Genomic DNA, 26,199 nt, shown 5'->3' with positions numbered 1-26,199 from the left:
TTCCTTGAGTCAGGAATACTGGATTCTTAAATTTTTTTTATTTTTCTTTAATTTATTTACACATTACTAAAATATTCTTGGTTAAGAGTATACATAATCCCCTCTCCCCCACAAAAATATAAAACCTCATGAGAAATAAAGTAAAAGAAAGAGAAAAAAATGTGTTTCAGTCTGTGTTCTGATGTCATCATCTTTGTCTTGGATGGTTCACTTTCTTTGTCATAAGTTGATCATAGTAGTTAATTCCATATTTTTCCACAGTTGCTATTGCTGATTGTAATTCCCTCCATCCATTCCTCCCCACTACCATCTATAATATTTTCTCTCTCCTTTCATTCTGTTCCTCTTCAAAAATGTGCTGTGGGGCAGCAAATAAGTGGCACAGTGAACAGAGCACTGGCCCTGGGGCCAGGAGACCCCAAGCCTATATCCCACCCCAGAGACCCAGCAACCACCTGGCCCTGTGACCCGGACAGACCACCCAATCCCAGCATCTTGCAAAAAAGTAAAAAAGAAAATGTGTTGTATCTGATTATCCTCTCCTGTGATCTACTCTCTCTATCACCCACGTCCCCCTCCCCTCCCCCAGCTCCCTTCTCTCCTTTTTCTTCTAGATGTCTATATCCTATTGAGTATGTATGCAGTTTCCTCTCTGAGCCATTTCTGATGAGATCGAAGGTTCCTTCATTCCCCCCCTCACCTTCCCCCTTTCCGTACCATTGCAAAAGCTACATGAAGTATCTTTTATATGAAATATCTTAGCCTATTCCACCTCTCCTTTTTCTTTCTCCTGTACATTTCCCTTTCACCCATTGACTCCATTTTTACAGTATATTGTATCTTCAGATTTAGCTCTCTACTGTGCTTCTTCTATTAAAGCTCCTTCTACCTGCACTATTAAATGAGAAGGTTCATATGAGTATTATCAGTATCATCTTTCCATGCAGGATTACATGCAGTTCATCATCATCAAGTCCCTCATAATTTACCCTTCTTGTGCACCCTCTATGTTTCACCTGAGTCCTGTACTTGAAGATCAAACTTTCTGTTTAGCTGTGGTTGTTTCAGCAGGAACATTTGAAAGTCCCCTGTTTCATTGAAAGTCCATCTTTTCCCCTGGAAGAGGATTTTTTATCCAGTTTTACTAGGTAGTTTATTCTCAGTTACATTCCAAGCTCTTTTACCTTTTGGAATATTATATTCCAAGCCCCACAAGCCCTTAATATAGTTGCTACTAAGTTCTAGTTGATCTTGACTGTAGCTCCACGATATATGAGTTGTCCTTCTGGCTGCTTGTAATATTTTCTCTTTGACTTGGGAATTCTGGAACTTGGCTGTAATATTCCTGGGGATTGGTTTTTTTTTGGATCTCTATCCAGGGGAGATCAGTGGATTCTCTCAATTTCTATTTTGCCCTCTGCTTCTAGGATAACAGGGCAATTTTCCTGTAGGAATTCTTTAAGAATTAGGTCAAGGCTCTTTTCCTGATCATGACTTTCAGGTAGCCCAATAATTTTTAAATTCTTTTTCCTGAAACTGATTTCCAGTTCAGTGAGATATTTCACATTTTCTTCTAATTTTTCACTCTTTTGGTGTTGAACTATTGTGTTTTGATTTCTCACAAAGTCATCATCTTCCTCTAGCTCCATTCTATATCTGAAGGATTTGTTTTCCTCAGGGAGCTTTCTTATCTCCTTTTCCATCTGGCTGATTCTGCTTTTTAAAGTATTCTTCTCCTCAATAACTTTTTGAACTGTTTTATCCATTTGAGTTATGCTGGTTTTTAACATGTTATTTTCTTCAGCATTTTTTTTGAGATAGTGTTGAATCATGGCTTGATCAGAGTAGCTGAATATTTTGCAATTGATCATTGTTGCAATATTGCTGTTACTGTATATAATGTTCTGGTTCTGCTCATTTCAGTTTTTATCAGTTCATATAAATCTTTCCAGTAAACTAAAGTTTTGATATTCATTTTTATATATTTATGAAATTGTCAAAGCTTTTGTTCACATTGGGACTGTTTAACTGAAATCTTGTTTATATATTTTCTTTTTTCAATTAGGCAAGAACTTATGAAGTGGAATGGATGGGGATATAATGATTCCAAGTTCATCTTTAATAAGAAAGGCCAAATTGAACTGAGTGGGAAAAGGTAAAATTCATTTTTTAAAAGGGAGTATATATTTATATATTAGAATGTATTGTAATCTGTATATTTTGAGTGTTGGTAATCTCAATATTTATATGTATTTTGGGAGGAAATAATTTCAAAAGCATTTATTAACCACCTACAGTGTACAGTGTTAGCCCCTAAGGATAAAAAGACAAAAATGAAAAAAAAATAGTTCCTCTCCTCAAGGAGCTAATATTTTACTAGGAAATTATGAAGATTTAGCAAAGGTTTTCATGAGATTTCTAAAGTGTGATAGAACCAATTTCTCCACAGTAGTAATTAGTTTTGCTAAAAGACAACAAAACTGATCTTGACCTCTACTTCCCTTGACACAATTTCCTAGTTATGTAACGGGCATTAAAAAATCCCATCCAAGGGGTGGCTAGGTGGAGCAGTAAACAGAGCACCGGCCCTGGAGTCAGGAGTATCTGAGTGGTTGGATACAATCTAGTACATAGTTAAATTTGTTATATGATCTCAACAACTCTAATGATTTAGAGCACAGCTTATCCATGCTTCTTTATAAGCATAAGTCTTCTATAGGACTGTCCCAAGATTCTGAAGTTCTTTAGTTCTTTTAATATTTAATATTTGTGAATACCACTGTAGTTCTTATACATACTCTCTATTTCTCTCTCTCTCTCTCTCTCTCTCTCTCTCTCCCTCTCTCTCTCTCTCCCTCCCTCCTCCCCCTTTCTCCATCCCTTCCTTTGCCTCAGTTTCTCCTCTGTAAAATGAACTTTATGTCAGGCACAGTGCTGAGTGCTACATATATGTCTCATTTAATCTTCAGAATAAGACTGGGAGGTAAATGTGATCAATTATTCCCATTTTACAGTTGAAGAAACTAAGGCAAGCAGGTGAATTGACTTACCTAGATCTCACAGTTTGTGTCAGAGGTCAAATTTGAACTCAGGTTTTCTTGTCTCCTGGCCCTAGCTACACTATTCTCTGCAACATCATCTGATTCTGTTAAGTCTTGTTCTTACTGTATGATTGATCTGCTTTCATTTTTATTCATTCTATTTATCAATTTTTTCTTCTCTATTTTGCTTTTGAATGTTTGTCTTAATAGTCTTCAACCTGTTTGTATCTTTCCATGTATTTTTTATTCTTCAGAGACTAAGACCTAAAGGATTCATCGCCATACATGTGTATGTGTATTTGTGTGGTATATGTATGTGTACATACACTCTTTCATCTGGATAATATACTATTTTAAAAATATAGAGATGTGTCAGAGCATTTTGGTGTCGTTGAAAGTATTGCATAATTCCTCATGAAATTCAGTCTATTCTCCACAATCACTGTTAGGTTCAGCTTATTGACAATCTGCAATGCATGTCCAAGATGAATAGGGTGATGAACATGTGGTGGGAGATATATCTATCAGTATCTCTTTTATATTGTGTTTACACACATACATACACAACATACTTACATTCACATGTTTTCTCTTTCCTTAAAATAAGCATCTTGAGGTCAGGGGCTGTTTCATGTTGGTCTTTGTATTCCCAGCACAAAGTAGAACTGTTTCTGCATATATTAGACACTTAATAAATAGTTGTTATTTGATAGATTGATCAACTGCTATAATTTAGGGGAAAAAACATTTTTTCTCTGTCTGGTTTTTTCCTATGTGTATTGCTAAGTTAATCTATTTTGAATGAACATTTACTTTATTAAGTGGACCCTGTAATGCTCTGAGACTACTTGCATAATTTTTTCTGCAGATGAGTATTTCAAGACCCTCTTTTATACAAGAAGACTGTGATCTTTGGACATATTGAGAATAATAATGATGAAAATATGAAAAAAGAAGTATATCGATTGGGGGAATTAATAAACCATTTGTGGTACATGAGTATAGTGGTATGTAGGAAATGGTGAATATGAAATATCTAGAGAAACTTGAAAAATTTATTTTAAACTCCTAACTCTGCTATTTATCCTGTATGACTTTAGTTACGTCATGTAACTTATCTGGTTATATCTACAGAATTAAAGGGTTAATTTAGATTACCTCTAAGAGTTCTCTCTCCCCCTCTAAATCTGTGATCCTGTGATCTGATACAGAGCCAAGTAGAACCAGAAGAACAAGTTAGATGATGACCACAGTAATGTCAAGGAAGACATCTATGAAAGTCTTCAGAATTTTGGTCATGATGGTGTTAAGTCATAATTAAAAACTATATGGAATGATGACCAGTATGCATTGGATTAGAGATGGTAATGGAATATTATTACAGTAGGAACAAAATCATGAATATATTTCAGGCTAGACCAATCTTTTGATTTTTTTTTTCTTTTCTTGACTAGTTTTTTTGTTAGGAGGAGGGAGAATAAGTGTAAGTCTTCTATAGGAAAGTACTTGTGACAGGACATGGTGGAATCAAGTTCAGGAAGTGCAACTGGTATGAAATAAAGCTTTGCCTGATCTGTTTATTCTTTAAAAATGGAGATTTTGAGAATCAGAAGGGCAGAAGGGATTCAGGATCTTGAAGAAATTTGAACATCTAAAAGCCTTTGCAGTCTCAAGGTTCAAATGAGTTCAGTGGAGAATAAGTTTCCTGTAAGTCCAAGACTGTAGAGTCCAAGTTCAAGAAGTGAAGCTGTTAGGAGACAGAGGCTATTTGTCTTTTGTAAGGTCCAAAAGAGAGAAAATTTCCAATATAATCAGTAACAGGAGTCTGTTGTATTTTAAGAATATTTAACCTTTTCCTGACAAGAACCTTAATCTTCCTTAATTCTCATTATTTCTGGTGAGGGTGTCTTGGGTTGGCTGACTGCTTAGTTGGTGGTGGACTTTTGCTCACCTCACAGATAAGGATGAATGTCTTTCACTCTTCCCTGTTTACACTGTGCCCTTCTAGATCATTTCCTTAATATTGTCTGGTTTCTTAGCTACCTGGTGTCTCTTTGTCTTCAGTCTCCTATATTCTCCAATTTGCCTTTTGAACTTCTGCCAAAATAAGCTTTCTAGTGCTTCACCAAAGCATCGGGAGCCTTAAATTTTTTATTCTTCCAAAACCAAATAAAAACCAGCCTGACATTTAATGCCTTTCACAATTATTTATTCTACTTTTCCTACTCCTTTCATGTATTCTGTGCTTATAACCAAACTTGGCAATGAGTTGCTGCCCATCACCTTCAGTTCCATCTGACATTCTTAGTTTTTCATCCATTCAAACATTCCTTGAATGTATTCTTTTCTGATACGTTTATTGAAATCATTTTATTTCTGTCAAGACCTGAGTTAAATGTTACCTCTTCCAGGAAACTTCCCTGATTCTCTCTTTCCTTTTCCCTTCCCCTCCAACTGGATGTTTATGTCCTGCTCTAGTAAGTCTTACAATAAGAGAATACAGCATAGTAGGTTCAAGAAGATACGGGTTCACATTCTGCCTTCTTTATATTCCAGTTGTGTCCTAGCCAGATCATGATCTCTCAGTGCCCCAGGCAACTCTTTTAACCTGTAAGTTTCAGATTGTTGCCAGTCTCATTGGTTGAAAGAGTCCCTTAAAAAAATCACTGATTCAGTAATGTTGATTTTCATAACCTATTTATTTTCTTGGCCCTCTGTATTGGTATTTTGTCTAAGTGAAACTATTTTGTTGAATATGTTGAAATCTTTAAGATATATTAAGAATGTAATTTTACCTCCCTTGTATTTCAGGTATCCTCTTAGTGGCATGGTTTTGCCAGCGCTTAGAGAATGGTTACAAAATGTCCTTGGAGTAAATTTGGATCATAGAACTACCTCTAAAGTAAGTAAATAACCAGTTAGTTTGATTTTTATTTTAACCAACTGAATATTTTGATTCTTTTTGATCTTTTAAATAAACTTTATGACTATTTAGAGTATATTACAATATATATGTTTTAATTTTAAAGTTCATTAAACATTTATTGGCTGTATTAGACTAATTGTAGAATCATAGAATGTTATAGCTGGAAGGTAATTTAGAGATGATCTAATCCAGCTCCTTCATTTTGCAGATGAGGAAGCTGAGTCCCAGAGGGACTGAGTAACAAACACACAGCTAGCTAGTAAGTGGTGGAGCTGGGGGTGGCATAAAACATCAGATGTTTGGAGTTCTAGTCCAGGATTCTTTCTCCTATACTTGTTGCTAGATTGTAGTCTGTCTATTAGCTAAACTGTGATCTAGTTAAATTTGGAATGATTAGTATTAAATACAACATTCTCTTTTATTTTAAAAGTTCAATTTGTGAACACCATCTCCTTTCAGTTTTAGTAAATTACCAATGCTTTAGGTCTAACTATATTTTGATATTGCTAGAGCCCTGGACTCTGAAACCTTCTGACTAGTTTTTCCTCCTGCTGCTTTTTCTATTCCCTTATTCCTTTTGAGTGTATTGTCTCTTCCTATTCTCAGGATAATGAATAGTGCCAAGGAAAGTCACAAACTCAATCAGTCAAAATTTATTTTTAAGCACCTACAATGTTCAGATTATATGAGTTAATATATGTGAAGTGCTATGTAAAGGTGCTATGCTGTGACTCCTCCTGTTACTCCTGTTATTGCTACTCCTACTGCTTCTACTATGTTCCATGCTAGGGATACAAACCAAAAAGGAGAAAGTCCTTCTTTACAAGGAGATCATATGTTGTTGAAGGAAACAGTGAATGGATATGTTCATAGAATAAGTATAAAATAAATATAGGCTAGTTTAGGGAATGATGGTACTAGCAGTTGTTGGAAGAAATCAGGAAAGACTTGAATGTAGGTGAGGCTTGACTTGAGTCTTGAGTAAGGTATTATTTAAAGGGAAAATGTAGGGGTGGCCAGTACAAAGGCTGAGGGACAGGAGATAAAATGTCCTGTGTGAGGAATAGATAGCTAATTTTGTTAGATTATAGAATTTGGGACTGGGAACAATGTGTAATGAGGCTGCAAAAGTAGTTTGGGACTAGGTTGGGCAAAGCTTTACAAGTCAGAGCTTATATTTAATCTTATGTATAGGGAATGATGTTACTTTAGTATCGTTATTTAGGATAGTTTGTAGTGAGGAAAGATTTGATTAGGATAACTTATTGTGAGGTTTGCCTGTTGTTCAGGCAAGAGGTGATAAAGGCCTGAACTTAGGTGAAGAAATGATGGACTCAAGAGATGTTGTGGAGGTAGAAGCAAGGTTTGGCAACTTGTGAGCTTTTGAGATTAGGAGGGAAGTGATGCCTTCTAGAGTAATGGGGAGATTTGGAAGAGAAATGGGTTCTAGGAGTAAGATAATGATTTCTGTTTTAAACTTGTTGAGTTTGTGACAGCTATGGGACATCTCATTCTAAATTTCCAATAGAAATTCATGATGTGAGACTGCAGTTCAGGAAGGGATAGCCATTTGTCTAGAGATAACAAACCATTTGGAGTTGATGTTGTCACCAAGGGAAAGAGAATAGTTAGGAAAAAGGGCCCAGGACAAAGTCTTGGGATATACTTATCTTTAAAGTGGTATAATAGTATAAGAGTAGTGTCATGAAAACCCAAAAAATAAATTTTGTCCACAAGGAAAAGAATGTCAACAGTGCCAGATACTGTAGAATGAATGAGATAAAGTTATTAAGGTTCAGAGAGGGCAAACTACCAGATTTATTTTTCTCTGAAGCACAGATCTGATTGTTTCATCTTTTCCCTCTTCTCCCTCATAATCCATCCTCTACTCAATAAACTCTAGTGACTCCCAGTTACCTCTGGAATCAAATGTAAAATTTGCTGACTTTAAAATGCTTTACAACTTTTACTGTCTTACACTTTACTCCTTAGCTTTGACTCTGTGATCTAGCAACACTAACTTTCTTGCTGCTTTTCAGACACTACCCTCACACTACATCTCCTGAAAAGCCTTTACAGTGGCCCCCTTCATTCCTGTAATGTTCTCTACTCTGCTTCCTAGTTTTTTTAATCTTTAGTACTCAACTTACATCCCAACTTCTACAGGAGGCTTTTCTTTGGCCCTTAAAATGCCCCTCCCCCCAAACTATTGCCCTTTTCCTGAAATTATCTTTCATTTTCACTATATCTTGTATGTTAATTTTCTTTGCATATTTTTTCCCTCTTTGAGAATATGAGCTTTTTGAGGTCAGGGATTTTGTTTTATTTTTCTTTGTAAATTTCTTAGTATCTCTAGACTTAGCATAGTCTCTAATATATAGTAAACAGTAAATGCTGGATCAGTGATTTACTGACTGAATGATGAAGTTTAGAGTACAGTTACAAATGATTGAGATGTAAATAAGAGCGTCCAGCTTTTTCCTAGGAGTTTGGCTGAAAAATGGAGTTGAAATGTAAAGAGATAACTTGAGAGGATGGTAGAGATTCATGAAGGCTGGAGAGACTTAGACATGTTTGTAGGAAGTAAGGAAGGATATAAACATAAGCACTTTGTGTAGATTAAAAGAGATGATTCTAGGAACTATTTGCTGTGGAAAAAGGCCCTTATAGATGGGTTGACATTGTTAAAGATAAGGGCCACTTCATTACCTGGCACTAGAAAAGTGTTTGATACAGAAGATATTGTCAAGAGGTTGTGAGATAGAGAGACTTAATGTGTATATTTTATTTTCAGTAAAATAAGTTGAGAGGGATGACTAGTGCAACAGATGTGAGGGGGTGTCTGAGAAAAGAAGGTCTGGTACAGCTGTTTTTGTGAGTGGGCTAGAAGATTAGTTAGGAAGGTGTAAAAACATTGCTTTCTTCCAGTGAAGACCCATTTGAGTTCAGCTGATAAAAATTTCTAATAGTCTTAGCTCAGTTGCTTCACTTCAGCTGTGTTAGCACCAGCAGGAGTGGAGCAGGTGAATGGTGGCAATAATCCAGAAGGAGTGTTTGGCAAAACATGAACAACAAGAGGAAAAGGTGACCTAAGATTCCAGAGTAGAGTATGGGAAGGAATTGAACCGATTAGTTATGGGGTCAAGATTGAGAAGAGAGAAAAGTAGAGACATTCAGACAATTAGTATTTGTTAAATGCTTCCTTTGGTGTCACAATGACAATGCCTAACAGCTGGGACTTGTAGAATGTCTTGTGTGAGAAACAGCAGGGAGACTAGAGCCAGTAGATTGAAGAGTTTGTGATGTAAGGAATAAGAAGATTAGAATGGTGAGAAAGGTATCAGTTTATGAAGAGCTTTGAAAGTTAATTCGAGGAGGATTTTTTAAAATTTTGATCTGGGAGGATATGGGGTAACTATTGGAGTTAAAAAAAATATGGTCGGATCCATGCTTTTGGAGTATCAATTTAATAGCAGGAGGGAGGCTGAACTGAAATATGAAGAGACTTGAGGCAAGGACACCAACAGCAGCCTATTACAATAATCCAAGTATGAGATAATGAGGCCTTGCTCCTTGCTGCAATGTTATTCAGTGAATACAACACTGGGCCTGAAATCATGAAACTCTGAGTTTAAAGCTAGTTTTAGGCATTTAAAATGTTTAACTTAATTAAGTCAATTCACTGATCTGTCTCACTTTTTTCACCTGAGATTCGAGTGAGATAATCTTAGTAATGCTTTTAGCACAATGCCTAGCTCATAGTAGACATAGATACTAATTATTATTGTTATTATCATTAGGGGATTTTTTTTGTAGTGAGTGAAATGAATAATAGTTAACCTGAGGCATGTTTTTTTGAGCAAGAATTAGTTTATTTGTGACAGTGATTTTAATAGCCATTAATAAAGTGGGCTGGCACCTTCAGTCAGGCTAGTGACACCCTACCAACAGGAAAAACTTCTTATTGAGCTGTAGGAAAAAGTAGGGGTACTAGGAGAGTCTTATGATTGACTGCAGTTGGGGAAAGTGGGTGACTTTCAGGTGTGACTGAACACACTTTTTTTGAAAATTAAAGAATGTTTCAGCTATGGAATTCACTTGCCCCTTGTAATCTTGACTAGGGGACTAGACATCCTTTTTGATTTCTTCTAAGGGGAAAATCAAACCTCCCTTAATTTCCCAAAGAGAGACAAGGACAAAATAATTGTTTTTGATTGGGGTGGGGGGTGGGAAGGGAGGACTGGATTTCAATTTAAATACCAAACCAAGGTCTCTGGTTTAAATGGTTATTAAGTAGCTGCCCCAGGAACTGTTGTAGGAGTGATAAAATCATTCCTTTTCAAAGACACTTTTGAGGCAACTAAGAGTGAGAAAGACCTTATTTTTCAAGCAGATGGTAACTATAATAAAAATAAGTACAATTTAAAATTAATTACATTGCAAAATCAATACAGTAGAAATCAGAAGAAATATTATTTTCTACCTTTTCATGTGATAAAGGAAAAATCCATGCCTTCACAAGAGATTATGGGGGGGAGGATGAGAGAGAGAGAGAGGAGTCAAGAGTTATGAGCCTTGGTGATTCAGTGTCTCTGACAATAATGTTTTTTATTCTTCATTTTCTAAGAAGACCACAACATCAAGGAGGTGATGCCATGATAAGCACATGAATTGGATTTGAGTGAGGGGAAGCAGTGCTAGGTCACAGTCACTTTTTCCTCCAAAGCCATCTGGGTCCAGATATGAATCAAGATAACTAGATGATCCTGGATGTGAGGCATTTAGGGTTAAGTGACTTGTCCAGGGTCACACAGCTAATAAGAATCAAGTGTCTGAGTTTGGATTTGAACTCCTGTCTCTTTACTCCAAGATCAGTGCTCTATCCATTGTGCCTCCTAGTTGCTTGATTATGGTAGTAATATGGAAGATAGGAAGAGGGAAGAGTTATGGGGGGAAGATAAGGAGTTCAGTTTTGGACATTGAATTTAAGGTATCTGCAGTACATCTAGTTTTAAATGTCTGATAGGCAGTTGATGATATGAGACTAGAGTTTCAGAGAGACCAAACTAGTAGATCTGAGAATCATCAGCATTAACATATTCACTGAATCCATGAGACATTATGAGATCAGCAAATGAAATAATATAAAGGAAGAGAAGAGGTCTGAGAAGAGAGCCTTATGGGACATTCAGGCTTAGAAGACATTATCTGGTTGAGAATCCAGCTGAGAAGGAGCCAGTTTGACAGTAGGAAGAAGAAGACCAGGAGAGAGCCAGGAGAGAGAAGATGCTTTGAAGGAGAGAGTGAGATATCACAGAAGCTTCCTAAGAGGAGAAGGAAAATGAGGATTAAGGAAAAAAAACCCACTGGATTTGGCGATTAAGTCAAAGCTAGGGTAATGGATTTAGAAGTACTGGTGACTGTAGGCTTTGAAGTCAAAATGAGGTCAAAGAACAGATTTAGGAGTTGTAAGAGTGAAGTTAGCCTATGTTTTGATTTAACTGAAGGATTTTAAGAGTTTTTAAACATGGAAATGGTGGTATAATTGTGTATATTATTTTTGGTTATATTTGGATCATTTTTTCCTCATGCCTTTCTGAATTCTTCATATGTTACTTCTTTTTTATATATATATATTTTTTTCAAGGCAATGGGGTTAAGTGGCTTGCCCAAGGCCACACAGCTAGGTAATGATTAAGTGTCTGAGGGCAGATTTGAACTCAGGTACTCCTGACTCCAGGGCCGGTGCTCTATCCACTGTGCCACCTAGCTTAGCTGCCCCTTATTTGTTACTTCTAATAGTGGAGTAATATATTATTTAAATATAACAATTTGTTTAGTCATTTCCCAGATAGTGAGAACTTAACTTTTATTTCAATTTCCCCCATACCACAAAGAGTGCTACACTACTATGAATATTTTGCTATATATAGGACCTTTCCATCTTTAGTGTCCTTGGGGTAAAATGTTTAGCAGTGGTCATCTCCGAGTCAAAGATATGGACATTTTAGTTATTTTTTACTTTTTAGCATCATTCAAAATTTTATTCCAGAGCATTTGGACCATTTCAGAGCTCCAATAATAGCATATTTATGTGCCTGTCTTTCTACAGCTCAGTTCTTCTAACATTAACAATTTTCACCGTTTATCACCTTTACCAATTTACCAACATACCAAGTATGTTTGTAATTCCTTTTTAAAATAGTTTTTCTAGCCTTTTTACTCTTTATTCATTAAGGATTATTTATATAAATTTCCTATATATCTTGGATATTTATACCTTTGTCAGAGACATTGACTGCAAAGACTTTTTTCCCCTTTTTTCCTCAATAATTTCTTTCTTATCCTTTTCGTTGTTTTTCAGTTTTACCCAACTCTTCATGATCCCAATTTGGAATTTTCTTTTTTTTTCTTTTTTTCCCAAGGCAATGGGGTTAAGTGGCTTGCCCAAAGCCACACGGCTAGATAATTATTAAGTGTCTGAGGCTGGATTTGAACTCAGGTACTCCTGACTCCAAGTCCTGCGCCACCTAGCCGCCCCTGGAATTTTCTTGAGAAAGAAAAAAAAATCATTTTCCCCCCATCTATTTCATTTTACGAGGCTGTTAAATGACTCTTTTCTCTAGAGGATATCTCCTTGACATTCTTTTATTTGATAATTTTTCTGATACCTGTCAGGTTCTCCTCATACCTTCTGATAGCTCCTTTTAGTCGTCTTTGTTGGATCTTCATCTGGGGAATACTTATCATTTGGAATAATTGTAGGCACTGTGATAGTTCTATTATTTTCACTATTAATCTCATTAATTTTTTTATCTCATTAATTTTCATAGTATAGTGTAGATATTATCTTGTCTGTGCTGATAATTCCCAGATCTACTTGTCAAGCTCTAATCTATCTCTCAATCTTCCAATCTCACATCTGCAGCTGGTTATTAGATATCTTGAACGGATAACATCCAAAACTGAACTCCCTTTCCCATCTTCCTATCTTCCCTGTTGTTGTTGAAGAAACTGCCATCCTTCTGCTTTCCAAGTGTGGTTTTGACTCCTCAGTTCCTTCCTCCCCCAACCTTGCCAAAGTTCATTGTGTTGTGAAGGCCTGTTGATTTTGCCTTTATTATATGTCATCTTTACTTTCAGCTTGCTATCACCCTGGTACAAGCCCTCATCACCTCACACTTGGATTATTGCAATTTCCTGCTGGTCTTTCTCCTGCCTCAAGGCTCTTCCCACTAAAGGCCATCTTCTGCTCATTTATTAAATTGGTTTTCCAATAGAACATATCTGACCATACCATCCTCCATTCAGTATTATTTCCTATAGGATCAAATATAAAGTCTTCTATTTGACTTTTACAAAACCTCTTTAAAATTTGCCCCCTTTCTATCTTTCTAGTTTTACACTTAACATTCCCTAATCTCTCCCTCTCTACCCCGCTTCACTCACACACTCACACACACCCTAACTGAGTGTTTTCCCTGCCTATTCCCTATCCCTGGATTGTTCTTCCTCTTTACCCTCCTAGGTTCTTTGACTTCTCATTTGCATCCCCTCCCTCTATTAAAAACTCTGCTAGCCCTCATTCATTTGTATGCCTTCTCTCTTTGTATTTAGGTATTTGCCATTTTTCTTCCCATGGACTGTGAGCTACTTGAGGACAAGGACTGCCTTTTGCTTTTCTGTGTCCTCTATTGTTTAGCACAGGGTCTGGCATTTAGCAGGTGCTTAATGAATGCCTAGTGATTTGACTTCAAAGCTTAGATGAGAGTGCAGAACACCCCAAAATCCTCTCTACCTCTCACCAAATGTTCATAAATTTTCTAACAACAGAACTAATACAATTGATATTAATCCACCTTCCCTGAGGAGAGAGAATAAAGAAGGGAGGTACTGCAGGGATGTGCTTTATACATTGACTGTAGTCTAGTGAATCATTTCGAGTTATAAAGTAGCTATTTTCTAGCTTTAAGGCTTTAGGTTTATCTGAGATTTTTCTGGACTTTGTAAAAGCAGCCAGGTGGCATAGTACATAAAGTATTAGACTTGGAGTCAAGAAAACCCAAGTTCAAAATTTGCCATGGACACTAGATGTAAAAATTTAGGTAAATCACATAACTTCCCATCTGCTTCAATTTCATCATCTGTAAATGGGGGTTAATAATAGAACATACCTTCCATGGTTGTTGTGAGAATAAAATGAGATATTATGTAAAGTCCATTCCAAACCTTAAAGTACTATATGTTGTTGTTCGATTGTGTCTGACTCGTCACCTCATTTGAGCTTTTCTTGGCAAAGATAATGATTTACTACTTTCTCCAGCTCATTTTACAGATGAGGAAACTTGGGCAAACAGGGTTAAGTAAAATGTTCAGGGTTACATAGCTAGTAATTGTTCGAGGTGGGATTTGAACATAGGAAGATGAGTCTTCCAGAGTTCAGAGTAGTTCAGACATTGCACTACCTAACTGCTCCAAAGCACTAAACAAATATTGTTGTATGTTGTTTTTGTTGTTGTTGGTTAAAGTATTGTATTTCAACTTTAAAAAAATACTATAATTAGAACTATCTTATTTTATTTTCTAGGCATCCTTAAATGCTAGTGATGTACCTCCTTCTATTGTAAAAGAAGATTTTCTTAATGACCTTAAAGAAACTCGCATTTCATATTCACAAGAAGCAGATGATAGGGTATTCAGAGCTCATGGTAAGATCCCTGAGGATGAAATCTTATTTTCAAATTCTTAACTAAAAGTTTTTTGACTTAAGGGTTTTTTATTTGTTTGCTTTATTTTGTATCAGGTCATTGTCTACATGAGATATATTTGCTCAGGGAAGGAATGTTTCAACGAATTCCTGATATAGTATTATGGCCAAGTAAGTTTTTGTGTCTATGTAGCATGTGAATAAATGTATACGTGTAACACTATGTGATGATTATGATTTTGGATTTTGGTTTCATAGTTTCAGAATTTAATTGAATCTGGATTTGAGAAATAAGCCATTCTTATATAGTGTGGATCACATAAAATTAGGATAATACAATCTTTCTCCTAGAGAATGTATAGTTGTATATATAGTGTGTGTGTGTATATTATGTGTATATATATATATATATATATATATATACATATATATATAATTAATAATATAATATATAACTATATATATGTATAATGTATAAACAGAAACACATTTCATAAATAGTCAGCATAGTATTATAAAGAATAATGGATTTGGAGGCAGAGGACCTGGGTTTCAGCTCTCAGTTCTCAATATTCTTGACTATATTGTTTCCTCATAAAGTGAGGTTGAGTCATCTATTTTACTTATTTCATAGGATAATTTTGAGAAAACTCTTTTGTAAAAACCATTGAGTGCTATAGAAATGAATTTTTTCCTTATGAGTTTTTTTTTTTTTTTTGCAAAGGGGGTAGCTTGCTAAAGACTAGAAATCTTCTCACTTTGCCAAATGGAAGAGCAAGTTTTAAGAGTTCCTTAGTTATTTTACATTATTTCATGTAATTAACTTACAGTCACATATTGTTGTTATTTGTCCTTTGTTCTTGAAGAGGACCAGTGACATCAGGGAGGTGATGTCTTGACTTGCAGTGAATTGGATTTAAGTGAGAGAGGGCTGGGAAAAGTCATCAGCCTAACTCACCTCCAGAATCATTTGGATCCAGTGGGCAAGATGTAGATTAGGACTGGAGATGATCTTGGATCTTGGCCTTTTTAAGCACCATTTTATTAAAGCTTTAAGAATATAAACTCCCAAATTATGAACAGTGCTAAAGTAGAGATGTGCTATTTTGTACAAACTCCAAATCTATTATTAACCAGCAAGTATTTATTGACTACTTACTAAATGTTTAGCAACATTCTGCATACTTTGAGAGATGGAAAAATTAGTCATTAAATGTAGAAACTTTGTCTTTTGTATCCTAACTCTTTTTTTCCATGACCATTTCCAAAATCAAGGAAAGGAAAAATCACTAGGATAATAGTAGCCTCCCAAGTGATCTCCTTTTCTTTAATGTTTTGCTTTCCAGTATGTCCTGCATATATAATATTCCTAAGTTACCACTCATTAAGAATATGTGTTGGTTTTTTTGGTGACTATGCAGTCAGGTTAAAGGCTTCTGGCTGTAATTAATAATGAAGCTTTTTCTTTTGTTTATCCATTTTTACCATTATATTTGTAACTATTTGAAGTATATTTTTAATTCCAAAAATTTTAAATGTGAAAGAATTTTACTAGAGTGTAATATAGCATTACATATGCCATAGTGTCTTTTGGATAATACATGCCAAATAAATATTTGTTGGGAATAAATAATTTCTGGACAACTCAGATATTATTGAATTTAAATGACTCATTAGTTTTCTCTTTATTCTTTAATAGAGTGTCATGATGATGTAGTTAAGATTGTGGATTTGGCCTGCAAATATAATCTTTGTATCATCCCATTTGGTGGTAGGTATTGTGTTTTTGAGTTTTAACATAAAATTGATTTTTTCCTTTTATTTTTTAAATTTAAAATTAAGTTAATCTGTCATTTCCTCATCACTGAAAATTAATGTGATTAGTTGTGTCACTGTAACAATATGAAAGTTATTTTAAAAAGTTACATTTAGAAGTTTAACTGCACAGTTGATGTTTTACAGTTTTGAAAACTTTTAACAGTTATGGTGCAGTTTAGTTAATAATAATGCAATACAGTTATAGCTGTTCACAATACCTAAATATAACTGTGATACAAATGTTAAAAAATGTTTCTGCTTTAGAAATTTGTCATTAATTTGTTGACATTCATGAAAAGAATATTTTCAGATGCAAAATTGATATGTAAAATTTCAAGAAAAGTCAAGGCACTCTTGATACATTGGGAATGAAAACTAACATGCAGTGTATTGAAGGGATACATAAACTATTTTTGAGGCATAAGAGTGGAATTTTCAGGGAACATTCATTGTCAATTGGAGTCAAGTCTGTTATTATTTATTGAGTCTTTGCATATTTTAGTGTAAGCATAGACTTTCATTCTTTGGTGATATTGGCCAAGGATTTGCCTATCGTGAGGGTTTGTAACAGATGGCAAAGTATGCTTGTAATATGAGCCAAAAAGCTAAAGTATACACCTTGTCCTCCTGTATTACTATTTTCTTCCAGTCTTCAGCCTTGGGTCCCTCCCTCCATTCCTTTGGAAATCTTTGCTCCCACACATCCAGTGCTGAACTAAGATAGAGAAAATGCAGCCATCCTACTGAGGCTGCTACAGATTCATGTTCAAAAACTCAACTGGGCCCTCAGTGCTACTTGGCCACTCATCATAGCAACTCTTAAAAACTTGTTCATCCCTCCTCAAACTTCCCATGGTTTTCCCTTTCTTTCCTTTCATAGATGAGAACTTTGTATCATATTTTACTGAAAAAAATTGAGACCATTCACTGAGAGGTCCCTCTTCAACTCATCATATTCTTTCTGCCCTTATCTTCGTTCATTTCCTGCGGATGCTTTTCCTTGCCAAGACCAACTCCTCTATATCAGGGATCACACTCTGTCTCATTTCTTCCATCAGATTGTGCCCTCTCTCATCCCCATTCTTACTTATCTTCAATTTCTCTGTCTGCTGTCTGCTTCTCAAAATGCTTATGTCTTCCCCCCATCCTCAAAATACTCTTATTTGGGGGTGGCTTGGTGGCGCAGTGGATAGAGCACCAGCCCTGGATTCAGGAGGACCTGAGTTCAAATGTGACCTCAGACACTATGTGGCCTTGGGCAAGTCACTTAACCCCATTACCTAGCAAAAACCTAAAAAGACAAAAACAAAAACAAAACCTTATTTGATTCTTCCATTCTCATTCGCTATCTCCCTTATTTCTCTTGCCTTTTTGTGCCTAAACTCCTTGAGAAAACTTTCTGTAGTAGGTTGTTCCACTTACTTTCAGTCTCTTAACTGTAGCTTAGCTTCTGACTTTATCATTTGACTGAAACTTCCCTCTCAGAAGTTACTAGTGATCCCTTAATCACCATGTTCAGTTGTTTTTTTCCCCCTCAGGCCTTATTCTTCTTGTCCTCTCTGAAGCTTTTGACACTGGTGATCATCCTTTTCTTGATATTCTCTAAGTTTTTGGAGTGCCATTCCCTCCTTGTTTCCCCTGCTGTTTTTCCTACTCTTCTCAGTGTCCTTTCCTGGATCTTCACCTAAGGCATGCTTAATAATTTGAATGCTCCAAAGTTCTATCCTAGACCTTCCTCTTCTTCCATATTTCAGTTATCTGATCTCCTTGTCCAGTTTTTTTTTTTTTTTGCAAGGCAGTGGGGTTAAGTGGTTTGCCCAAGGCCACACATCTAGGTAATTATTAAGTGTCTGAGGCTGGATTTGAACTCACGTACTCCTGACTCCAGGACCGGTGCTCTATCCACTGCACCACCTAGCCTCCCTAATCCTTGTCCAGTTTTAACTTCTCTTCTGGACTCTTGTCTCATATCACCAAATGCCTATTAAATATCCTGAATGGGATTTTTCTGTAGACATCTTAAAAATAAGTATTTCCGTGTCCAAAACTGAACTCCTTTTCTTTCTTTCCAAACCCTCCCCCCTCTCAAAACTTCCCCTATTACCACCATCCTTCCAATCTCACAGTGTCAAAATATAGTTGCCTTCCTCACTTCCTCTTTATGTTTCCCCCCTTTCTCTGCCTCCTTTACCCCCCTTCCCCACCCATTGTCTTTAACAAGTCCTGTATATCTCACCTTCAGAACATATCTCCTTCGCTCCTTTCATGCTAACACCACTCAGGTACAGACTGTAGTCTCCTCATATTTAGACTATTACAATAGACTTTTGGTTGGTCTGTCTTTCACAAGTCTCTCCTGTTTCTGTCTATTCTTCACTCAGTTGCCAAAGGAAGTTTTCTAGAGCATCATATTTAAAATTGTTTGTCATTTGAAGTCCTTTATGACCCCTTCTCCCTTCCTTTCCAGCATTTGTACGTCTTACTGTCCTTCCACTTACTTCCCTGACTCTCAAATAATTTTTGATCCAGTGACACTGAATTCTTTCCTATTATTTGAACAAAGACACTCCTGACTGGGCATTTTTGCCAGCTGTCTTCCATTCCTAGAATGCCCTTCCTTCTCTCAGCTTCTGCTTTCCTTCCAGTTCCATTTAAAATTCTACCTTCTATTTGAAGCCTTTCCCAATTTCTCTTAATTCTAGCATTTTCCTTTGTTGATTATTTCCTATTTATCCTTTAAAAAGCTTAATTTGTATAAAAGTGTTTGCTTGTTGGCTCTCCCATCAGGCTATGAGCTCCTCGAGGACAGAGGCTTTCTTTATCCTTTCTCTGTATCCCCAGTATTTAGCATGGGGCCAGCACATCCCAGGCCCTTAATAAATGTTTATGAACTGATTTTCATTCATAGGTAACTGAAGTGTTTATTTTTTTTTTTTGGTTAGGTGTTTTGCATGTTTAAAAAGATACCACTTACTGTGAAAAGGTGTCACTTATAGTGAAACTTTTCAGGAACTCCAAATGGTTATGAAAAAAAAGAAGGCCTAATTCAGTCATAGAAGGCATGGTTTTCTTCTTTGATATGCCATACATTTGTTACAAATTATTGGTCATTGTTTTTGAGTACAAAGATGGAAGGAAGTCAAAGATTGTGGTTTACTTCGTTTCTGGTGTTGATTCTCAGTGACTCTTACTTGGTTCTAGCTTTAAAGAAGTAGCCTGAAAGTTAAACTAATTCCAGCTGAGGGACCGATTTTTTATTTGGTTTGAAAAGTTTTTTTACACTGTGCTTTATGCTTATGCTTTTAGAAAACTGTGGAAAATTAACAGTTATTTAAATATTTACCTTATGATAAAATCACATATGTACATTTAAAATACTGTTTATATCTATATATATACATATATGAATTTTGTCAAACCCTTTTGTTAAAGGAATATAAAAACAATTCTTGTTTTTATTAGAACAACAGATTCTATGGAATAGGGTAGAGAAGGTAAAAAAGTGGTCTACAGTTGTAAATACTTGTCTCCTCAAATGATCAATAGATCACTAGTCTTTTAGCCTTATTAAAGGTTCTTTAAAGCATTGGGGACCCCAGTTTGAATTTTTGCCATTATCTGCAGAGAAGGTAAATGAAAACTTATTCCCCTTTTTATTCATTTTCTTGGTGTTCTCTTTGGTATGTAATACCCATTTCTTTATAATTGTAAACAATTTACCAAGTATAATAAATATTGACCTATTTTCTAGTAGGTACTTCTGGGTATTATATCTCATGGAGTTGTTTTGTTATATATCACGGTGGGGAATGTCAGACTCGGGGACCATATAAGGCATGTGGTCTGGTGCTGCCACAGCAACCACAGGCAGGACTCAAAATTCAATAAACCTAGGAGCTTTTTAAGAGATGAATTAATTAAATGTTTGGCCAAATATGGTAGATGTTATAACTATCTGAATGACCCTTGGCAGAAAAGATTCCCCATCCCTGTTACATAGGATATAAATAATATTTAAATGTATTAATTTTTATTTACTGTTTTGACAGGAGGAACAAGTGTTTCATCTGGACTAGAATGTCCTGTAGATGAGAAAAGAACAATTGTTTCATTGGACACTTCACAAATGGTATGAGAGTTTCAGAAAATTACTATAGGATATAAAATTTAAAGGTAGCTTACAATTGTTTAAAATGCCCTCTTCTCCTTTTCTCCTCTTGCTTTTCAGTACTTTCAAAATAGAGTAATTTGAAAAACTCATATGAATTACATCATAGATTTTATTTATAATTTATTTTTTCCTGTAAGAAATGTTTATTTACTTGAATTCTCCTTTCCCCTTCTCATCTTTTTTCTATCTTCTGTTCTTTCCTCTTATTTTCCCATATTCTTTTTATTATTATTTGCCCTTTTCTCTCTTAATCTTAGATAAGTAAGCATTTTTTAATGATTTATTCCTATGCTTTTTATATGACCATCATTTATAATTTTAAACCAAATTTTGACACAAACCTGTCACAGGATTAAAAAGATTTACAAGCAGTGTGATGCATAAGTAGATGTTTATATTTATAAGATATGGTATTTGTAATGTTTTATTTGAAATCACAAATCTTCATAGTATACTTGAATATATTTAAAATAAGTACCAGGGTATACAGAAAGATTATAATATATTCAGGTTTCCTCAATTAAATCTCATTAAATGCCTTATCATCGTCTTCTACTTTGGACTAAGATGTTATAGTTGGACATACATAAACACATAGTATACACTGTAATATATAGCACATCTTTTTTTAACTTACATTTTGTACATATTTAATCTTACTATATAAACTAATGAAAGAGAACAGTATCAAGTTAAAATTCATCCTCAGTATCTCCTAAAAGGAGTTCATTATTGCCCATGATTCTTGAAAACTTCCTCTTTTGATAGAATACACCACCAGCCTTCCAGCCATCCATGTTTACAACTTTACAGTTTTCCTTGATTCCTTACTCTCTCACACCTTTTTATACAGTTAATTTACAAGTAGCTATTGATTCTATCTCCACAGTATCTGACATTCCCATTCCTTGAGTGGTAGACTGGTATACCAGAAATAATATTTGATGTGGAGATAAGAAATCCTCAGATAATAACTTTGTGACCTGAGCAAGGCACTTAACCTTGCTGTGCCTTGCTTTCCTCTTCTATTTAAAATGAGGAAATTGGTCTTAATGGTCTCTGGAGTCCCTTCCAGCTCTAAAATCCATGATCCCTTCCCTCCACCATCCACACAACCACTAAAATAGTCAAGACCCTCTTACACTGGCTGCCACTTCTAGTCCATCCTCCAAACATCTGCCAGAATTATATTCATTATGTATTATCCAATTAAATCCTTGCCTAATAAATAAACCCTGGTGGCTCTTTAATAGCTTTAAGAGCAAATACAAAGTCCTCCGAGGTTTGATATTTATAGCCCTTTATAACTTCTTTCTCATAGGTTTCCTGCCATTGTGATCTAGCAAATTGCATGGCCTTCCTGTTTTTCACAAAACTCCATCCTCCACTCCATGCTTTTTGTCCATGTTGTTGCTTAATCTTGGAATGAACACAGTCCTTGGTTTCTCTAAAAACTCGCCCCAAGTGCTGTTTTCTCCATGAAAGCTTTACTGACACATGGTATTCCATTCTTTATTTTTGAACATATGGAAGATCTTTGTTGCTTTCCTTCGAATCTGACCAAGAGTCTTCCTTAAATGAGAATCCTTCTCTTGTTAGTACCTCATCTTTCTCCCTCATTATCTTGTCATACAGTTTCTCTCTTTTTGTCTGTTTCTCTCTCTGTCTTATGTCTGTCCCTCTCATTGTCTCTCCAAATAGAATGTGTCTTCATGTTCTAAATCAAAGGGTGGTGGCTATTTCTTTTCTGTCTGTATACCTCACATCTAGTACAGTACCTGGTATGGAGTAGCTTCTTAATAAATGCATACTGATTGAGTAATGGAATTTTGTATTGGAATTTCTTAGGGATGAATGCTTTTTCTAGTTTGTACTTGTTCAATTCCTGTAAATTACATAAATTAAAATTTAAGAACTGAATAAATTTTCCCCCCAAATATTCCATGTTTAGCCTTTAGCCTTGCTGTACTCTTTGTCTACTCTTGTTTCACTGAAACTGGTATCTATAACTGATTCTTTGCATATAATCTACCATATAGACATATCCAGAAATAAAGCAGAATCTGAAAATATAATAAGAATTAGAATTAAAATACTTTTTCTGTTAGGTTGCATTATGTTTTGAGGACTTAATGGTTTTTCTGGTTATTGCTAATTGTAATTGAGTGTTCTCTACTTGATGCAATTAGCTAATTTGTAAATCATCAGATATCTCTATATTTGAGTGCCAGTGACAGCAATATTTTCCTTGAGACATTGAGTGTGAGGAAATGATGACATAAATCTTTCTTAATGAGTTTACCTTCTAGTATGTACATAGACTTGTGCCTTAAGAGGTAGCTAGTTGGTATCATGGAAACACTGGGCTTAGTCAGACATCCTGTGATCAGATACAGAGTAGCTTCGTAATCTTGGCAAGTTAGTTAATTTTTAGTTTCAGTTTCCTTATCTGTAAGTCACTATAAATACTAGTTCATTATGATTATTATCATTATAAAGTGACCAAATATTAGTATAAAATATTATGAAACTTACATATCTGTGATCTTTTGTTGAATTTTGATGTTGTCTTTTAGTATCTAAGGTCTAATGTTTGTAAACTCCCACCATCCTCCCTTGCCTTTAAAGTTCTCTAAAAATGCCTGCTATATGGGAATATTTTAACATGATGTCTTAAGAAAAAAATACTGTTTTGGAGTTGGAAGAAGTCTGGGTTTACATACATTCTTTGACACTAGCCAGTGGCCACGAACAATTCATTTAACCTAATTTTAGTTTCCTCAGTGATTAAATGAAGATAATTCTTAATATCTTGGGTTGTTTGTTAGGATCAAATGTTTATAAATTGCTTTGCAAATTTTACCAAGGTAAATGACATCATTTTATGGACAAGGAAATGGGGGCTAGAGGAGTTAAATGACTTGCCCAAGGCCATACAAGTAGTAAAACATTTGGGACTAGAACTCAGATTCTTTCATTCCATATCTAATGTTCTTTTCCATTGTTCCAGAATGGATTTTGTCCTTATTGTTGAGGAAGACATTGGTCAAGGACTGTGGGATGGTGGTATGCAAGGGGGATTAAGAAAGAAAGCACTTGATCAGAAGTTATTTTTTTCTTTCGAGGGCTTATAACCTTTGTAGTTCAAGTCCTGAAATTTCTGTGTTTCTGCAGTTCAGATAATGTTTCCTCTACCTTCTCTTTGTTAGAATAACTAATACAGGTACTATACAAATTTTAGATATGTGAGACCAGAAGATTCTAAATGTTACTTAGCAGGTATCAGTTAAACAAAATGAAAGACCCACTTCTTATTACTGCTAAAAAATAAACTATGAGTTTGAACTGTTTGTAAAGATTGAGTCAATTGTGAGTGGTTTTATATTTAATTTTTTTGCAGAAGTCATAACTTTGGTAAGTATTGCTGCATGGCATTTCATTCTTTATTTTTTGAACATAAGGAAGATCTATGTTGCCTTCCTTTTTTTTTTTTTTAAAGAATTTATTTATTTTGAGTTTTATAATTTATCCCCTAATCTTACTTTCCTCCCCCTCGCCCCCACACAGAAGGCAATCTACCAGTCTTTACATTGTTTCCATGGTATACATTGATCCAAATTGAATGTGATGAGAGAGAAATCATATCCTTACGGAAGAAACATAAAGTATAAGAGACATCAGACAATAAGATATTAGTTTTTTTTCCTAAATTAAAGTTAATAGTCCTTGGTCTTTGTTCAAACGCCACAGTTCTTTCTCTGGATACAGATGGTATTCTCCCTTGCAGACAACCCTAAATTGTTCCTGATTGCTGCACTGATGGAATGAGCAAGTCCATCAAGGTTGATCATCACCCCCATGTTGCTGTTAGGGTGTACAGTGTTTTTCTGGTTCTGCTTATCTCACTGAGCATCACAGGCTTCCTTGAATTCCCATCCCTCCTGGTTTCTGATAGAACAGTAGTGTTCCGTGACATACATATACCAGTTTTCTAATCCATTCCTCAATTAAAAGACATTTACTTGATTTCCAATTCTTTGCCACCACAAACTGGGCTGCTATGAATATTTTTGTACAAGTGATGTTTTTACCCTTTTTCATCATCTCTTCAGGGTATAGATCCAGTAGTGGTATTGCTGGATCAAAGGGTAAGCACAATTTTGTTGCCCTTTGGGAGTAGTTCCAAATTGCTCTCCAGAAAGGTTGGATGAGTTCACAGCTCCACCAACAGTGTAATAGTGTCCCAGATTTCCTACAACCTTTCCAACAATGATCATTATCCTTTATGGTCATATTCGTCATCTGAGAGGTGTGAGGTGGTACCTTAGAGAAGCTTTAATTTCCATTTCTCTAATAAGTAATGATTTAGAACAGTTTTTCATATGACTATGGGTTGCTTTAATCTCCTCATCTGTAAATTGCTTTTGCATATCCTTTGACCATTTGCCAATTGGTGTGTTGCCTTCCATCTAATGTTATCAAGAGTCTCCTTTAAATGGGAACTAAAGCAGAAGTTTGAGAGCCCACATTGAAACCTGCTTACAAGTTTTCTTTTCTCAAATCATAGCTATCTGTTGATACTGCTTCACTACATTTGATTGCCTGGTTTGGATTGGTATCAATATATAAAAATTTTGGCCTAAAGTCTGTTATGACCATTATTATGGGGAATAAGTATGGAGAAACCCCATCTTTCTTATTAAAATTATTCATCATTTAGCCCAGGGTTAACAAATCTGGCCTGCTACCTGTTTTTGTATGGCTGAGCTAAGAATGATTTTTATATTTTTAAATACATTAACACTTTATTTAAAAATGTGAAAAAAATATTCTCAGTTTCAGGCTGTACAGATTCACTGAAGTAGCTAGATTTGACCCCTATTTTTTGGTTCCTTGTCTGCTAACTCCTAATTTAAACTTAAATTACCTTGACAAGTTTGTAGTCTTAGCATTTGATCTTAAATATCTGATTAACTAGAGCTCTTGTCATTTTAAATTCAAGTCTTGAGAAATATGCTACTTGAAGAGAACTTAATATGTATTATTGAGTTTACTTATGATTTCTCCCAGACTCTAAAATGTCATTAACTGCATCTTTAGAAAATTAGATATAAAGAAGCAATAATAGTGAGGTATTCGTTGACTTCACTAATTTTGTAGGACAATATGTGGGACTATAATTATAAGCTATAAAAACTTTGTTTTAGGTGAGCTTAGTCCAAAACATTTCCAAAACATTCTCATGTTCTTTGACTTGTAGGGTTAAAAAGAATACCCTGACTTCATAGAGTTAGAGCTTGAAGGAACTTTGAAGGTGATGATGTCTGCTTCATTTTATAAGTGAGAAACCTTGAAAACCAAAGAGTTTTCAGGGTAACCTTGCATATTATATCCTTTGTGAATTTGTGGTGTTGTTAGGGAAGTTGCTTTTTTTGTCTTTTTTTGGGGGGGGCAGAAGCTTTTAAATGAATAAAGTTTTGTCATTTGCCTTGAATTGTTCAGTAATTAAAGGGAAAAACTGGTCCATTGGAGTCGA

The 26,199-nt window shown here is 35.3% G+C and overlaps 1 protein-coding gene across 3 annotated transcripts in view; it reads left to right on the top strand.

The window, feature by feature from the left end:
• Positions 1–26,199, top strand: part of AGPS (alkylglycerone phosphate synthase) — a 156,582-nt gene that overhangs the window by 29,170 nt on the left and 101,213 nt on the right. For 2 of the 3 annotated variants that reach the window (XM_074215634.1, XM_074215632.1), the window contains exons 2-7: positions 2,066–2,155; positions 5,853–5,943; positions 14,555–14,675; positions 14,771–14,845; positions 16,374–16,445; positions 20,542–20,621. In XM_074215634.1, coding sequence (XP_074071735.1) covers positions 2,066–2,155; positions 5,853–5,943; positions 14,555–14,675; positions 14,771–14,845; positions 16,374–16,445; positions 20,542–20,621 — 529 coding nt within the window. Of the gene's footprint in view, positions 1–2,065; positions 2,156–3,909; positions 4,049–5,852; positions 5,944–14,554; positions 14,676–14,770; positions 14,846–16,373; positions 16,446–20,541; positions 20,622–26,199 lie in introns of those variants that run through there. The other variant, XM_074215633.1, reaches the window with a different exon arrangement.

This window comes from Macrotis lagotis, chromosome 1 (assembly GCF_037893015.1).
Source record: "Macrotis lagotis isolate mMagLag1 chromosome 1, bilby.v1.9.chrom.fasta, whole genome shotgun sequence".
Classification (NCBI taxonomy): Eukaryota; Metazoa; Chordata; class Mammalia; order Peramelemorphia; family Peramelidae; genus Macrotis; species Macrotis lagotis.
Note: the sequence above shows the minus strand (reverse complement) of the source record. Positions and strands in the feature narration are given on the sequence as shown.